This window comes from Nicotiana tabacum, chromosome 6 (assembly GCF_000715075.1).
Source record: "Nicotiana tabacum cultivar K326 chromosome 6, ASM71507v2, whole genome shotgun sequence".
NCBI lineage: Eukaryota > Viridiplantae > Streptophyta > Magnoliopsida > Solanales > Solanaceae > Nicotiana > Nicotiana tabacum.
In genome coordinates, this window is record NC_134085.1 from 216,513,645 (window position 1) to 216,517,882 (window position 4,238).

Below are 4,238 nucleotides of genomic sequence, written 5' to 3' on the forward strand. Positions count from 1 at the left end.
CCTCTTAAAATGTTATGTGCTTCAAAAGAAATATACCACCAAAGAAATTTTATTAAAAATTTAAAGTGGAGGAATTTTGTTTGTCTCTCATAGGGGACTTCCTAATACAATAATCGATACCCTTGTATTCTTTGGAATGATAGAGAGGTCCCCAAGAAAGAAATGTAATGGCAACAATAGAAATTAAATACTCTTTCCGAACTATAATAATTGACCAATTTGTTTTGAGCACATTCACTAAGAAAATACTAAATTCTAGACAAAAATAGTTATTGTAATGTGAGGAGTAAAAGACTTTTTAGGGATACGTACATAAGAGTAATTTTAAAAAAAACAAATTGAACTTTTGAGGTGTTTGACCAAGCTTTTGAAAGGAAAAAAGTGATTTTGGGAGAAGCTGGAACAGTTTTGGAGAAGCAGAAAAAATTAGTTTCTCTCCGAAAGCACTTTTTTAAGACACTTTTGAGAAAAATACACTTAGAAGTAATTTTTTAAAACTTGGCCAAACACTAATTGATGCTCAGAAGTACTTTTCAAATTAATTAACCAAATACAAACTGCTTCTCACCAAAAATATTTTTGAGAAAAACACTTTTAGATTTTTATCGATCATCAATGACCGTTCATATCTAAAAGTAGGCATTCAGCGCAACCTAAAAGCCAAATTTGCCCCTAGATGATGCACTTTACTTGGGTAAAAAGAAAGACTACTTCGATTTTCACAATTAATTAAAACCTTTTAAGTATTCTTATTAAATAGGAAGCCAAAGGGTTGACAGTTTTCAGAAATGTTATAAACGAGGAACAAACGGATTTAAATTTCTTTTATGACCAAGAGAATTAATTTTTTTTTATAGGATATATAATTATGCTCCTAGGAGGGAACATTATAATTATGTCGCGATTACTAAAAATAGTTATTTTAAATTATTTTTTATTTTAAAAGTTTAAGACTAAATTAATTATTATTTTCCTATTTTATTGCAATATTAATTGTTCTTGAAAACTACAAATATCTCAATTATGAGTAAATATTAAATGAAAAGAAATTATCTTAAAATATAAATAAAAATAAACAGTCAAAAACCTCTCTTATTTAATAGTAGTAGTATTTTCTTAGAGTACATAGAGTATAAAAGAAATCAAGACACATAATTTCTTTAAGTGTAGTAACTTTTTTTTAAAAAGCAACTATTACTATTACTAATCATTCTCTATATAATAATATATTAATTAATTTCCTTTTCTAGTACCGTATGATTCATAAAAAAAAGAATATTAATTAATTTTCTTATAACTCCTCTATTTAATCGTTGTCTCACGCTCTTGGTCTTCTCCACACCTCCACTGCCACCTTCTCCACTCCTCTTCCTCTCTCTGAACCGGTAACACATCGTAACTACTCGCCACCAGCAAAAACAAAAGAAAAACGCAATCTTTGAAGATCAGAAATGTATTCTGAATGCTCTCTGCTCTTCATTCCTTCCACCGCTGTCCTCAACTATGAGCTTCTTCTCTTCTTTCTTCTCTTTCTTGCTGTCTTTGCCTTCTGGCTTAGGCCTGGTGGACTTGCTTGGGCTTTTACTAAGGCCCGTGTATCCATTCCTGGACCATCTGGGTTACCTGTTCTTGGGTTGGTCTTAACTTTCACTGGTTCTCTCACTCACAGACTACTCGCAAAACTTTCTAATAGCTTAAAGGCAGAGCCATTAATGGCTTTTTCTGTTGGCTTTACTCGGTTTATAATATCTAGTCAGCCAGAGACTGCTAAGGAAATTCTCAACAGCTCGGCTTTTGCTGATAGGCCAGTGAAAGAGTCTGCTTATGAGCTTCTTTTTCACAGGGCGATGGGTTTTGCGCCTTATGGAGAGTACTGGAGGAACCTGAGAAGGATTTCAGCCACCCATTTGTTCAGTCCTAAAAGAATAGCTTGTTTTGGTGAGTTCAGGAGAGAGATAGGTACAAAGATGGCGACTGATATTGCCAGTTTGATGGAGATAAATGGACATGTTGAAGTGAAGAGGGTGTTGCATTTTGGGTCGCTGAACAATGTGATGAGGACTGTTTTTGGAAAATGTTATGATTTTAATGGACAAGATGGGCTGGAGTTGGAGTATTTGGTGAGTGAGGGATATGAGTTGCTGGGGATATTTAACTGGAGTGACCATTTTCCTGTGTTGGGGTGGCTAGATTTGCAAGGAGTAAGAAGAAGGTGCAAAGAGCTTGTGGCGCGAGTGAATGTTTTTGTTGGTAAGATCATTGAGGAGCACAGGTCTAAGAGGACTGAGAATGCTGGAAAAGGTGCTGCTGATGAAGGTTTGAGTGACTTTGTTGATGTCTTGCTTGATCTGGAAAAGGATAATAAACTCAGTGATTCGGACATGATTGCTGTTCTTTGGGTAATTTTTCTTTTACTTGTGACCTAATTCTACCTATGATATTTCATTGTTGAATAAACTTATGTTTTATTTATATTCTATGTGTACTATGTGGTTGTATGATTTGTTTTGGTTATATTTCATTTTTACATGATTGTTAATGCTGATTAGGGATAAGACTTTCGTAGTGTGCACTAGAACGTGTCAAACTAGTAGTTAATATTCGTTTTTTATGTGGTTATCTTTTTACATGAATTGTGCGTGCGTGTGTTCATCTATCTTGCAGTATCTCGCGTTGCTATCTTCCGTTGTTTAATACCTGATTCTTCTGCATAAATGCTCAAATATAACTGTTAAATTGTCTCTTTCTTGTATTGTTGAGATGAAGAATCTGAATAATTTTAGCTTTAGCTTTGCATGATAGGGACAGTGCTGTTATTCCTCTTGTGATTTTCTTAATATCAAACTGTTTTAACTATCTTGTAGTATTGTTTTGTTCATAAAGATGTTATCATGTTTATTATTGATGGAACTAACGCACATTACTTCACCAGGAAATGATTTTTAGGGGAACCGATACTGTGGCTATCCTTCTTGAGTGGATTCTTGCCAGGTTGGTACTACATCCAGATATTCAAGCCAAAGCTCGACGTGAAATTGACGCCGTTGTTGGAACTGATAGAGGTGTACGTGATTCTGATTTGCCGAATCTGCCATATCTTCAAGGTATAGTGAAAGAGACTTTGAGAGTGCATCCGCCGGGTCCATTACTTTCATGGGCAAGGCTTGCAATTCATGATACAAACGTCGGTCAGCACTTCATCCCGGCTGGAACTACAGCCATGGTCAACATGTGGGCTATTACTCATGACGAAAAGATTTGGTCACAACCAGAAGAATTTATGCCAGAAAGGTTCTTGGAAGAAGAAATAGCTATTATGGGGTCTGATCTTAGGCTTGCTCCGTTTGGCTCTGGACGGAGGGTTTGTCCTGGAAAGGCAATGGGACTTGCTACTGTTCAGCTTTGGTTGGCTCAGTTACTTCAAGAATTCAAATGGGTTGCTTCTGATAATGGTGTGGATTTGTCCGAGTGTCTGAAATTGTCTATGGAAATGTCTCATCCTTTGGTTTGCAAGGCTGTTTCTAGGGTTCGTTAAAAGTATTTTTGGTGGATTGTATGTTTTTGGAATATTAGCCTGTTGGTCTTCCTTGATCTCAGCCTGGTTTTTTGGATCTTTAGACGGGGAGATCAGACTTGTTTATAAAATTATGCTATAATAGCATGTAGTATTTTTAAGTTGTCTTTAGGGAAGATAGGTTAACCAGTGGTTCCTTTCACTTGCAAGGATTTTGGTCCTCTATGTTAGGAATTTGTTGTTGTTGGCTTTGGTGTGGTCTATTAGACTTTCAACATGCATTGTACACAGCTTCTATTCTACATATCCAAACCAATATAAGTTCTATGTTTCATTATATTTCTATAGGTGTGTATTTGCTCTTTATGTCAAAAATAAACTTAAACGACATATGTTGAAGACATGTTGTTCTTGTGCAACTAGACCTAATATTACATGTGAACATAATGTGTAAGTAATTACTTTATATCCTTCTTTGTGTAAACAGTACCATGCAAATGTAAATAGCTTTTCTCTTTGGCGGAGCATTTGCTTATTACATGTTAGGCTTTCTGTCTCCCTTTATTTGTCCTGTCAACACATGTAAAATTGGGGATCTTCTCTTGATCCATGCCTTGTCTTGATTTACATTTAGGAAATGGGGAGAAAACTAATTTATTTCGTTTCGTATTATGACCTTTAATAATAATAAAGTGCAATGCTAATTAATTATTAGACAACCGTT

General features: G+C 35.1%; 1 protein-coding gene across 1 annotated transcript; it reads left to right on the forward strand.

Annotated features, from left to right (window-relative positions):
* The first annotated feature begins 1,325 nt into the window (after positions 1-1,325).
* Positions 1,326-3,853, forward strand: LOC107801191 (cytochrome P450 78A5). Its single transcript, XM_016624474.2, has 2 exons — positions 1,326-2,399; positions 2,933-3,853. Exons 1-2 carry the CDS (start codon positions 1,452-1,454, stop codon positions 3,533-3,535), a joined length of 1,551 nt encoding a protein of 516 aa, XP_016479960.1. The 5' UTR covers positions 1,326-1,451; the 3' UTR covers positions 3,536-3,853.
* Positions 3,854-4,238: the final 385 nt, after the last annotated feature.

What these genes read in the sequence shown, in the direction of transcription:
- LOC107801191 (XM_016624474.2), top strand. Translation starts at nt 1,452, where the DNA reads ATGTATTCTGAATGCTCTCTGCTCTTCATTCCTTCCACCGCTGTCCTC. An exon ending in ACATGATTGCTGTTCTTTGG is followed by an intron (nt 2,400 to 2,932) that starts GTAATTTTTCTT and finishes TTACTTCACCAG; the next exon opens with GAAATGATTTTTAGGGGAAC.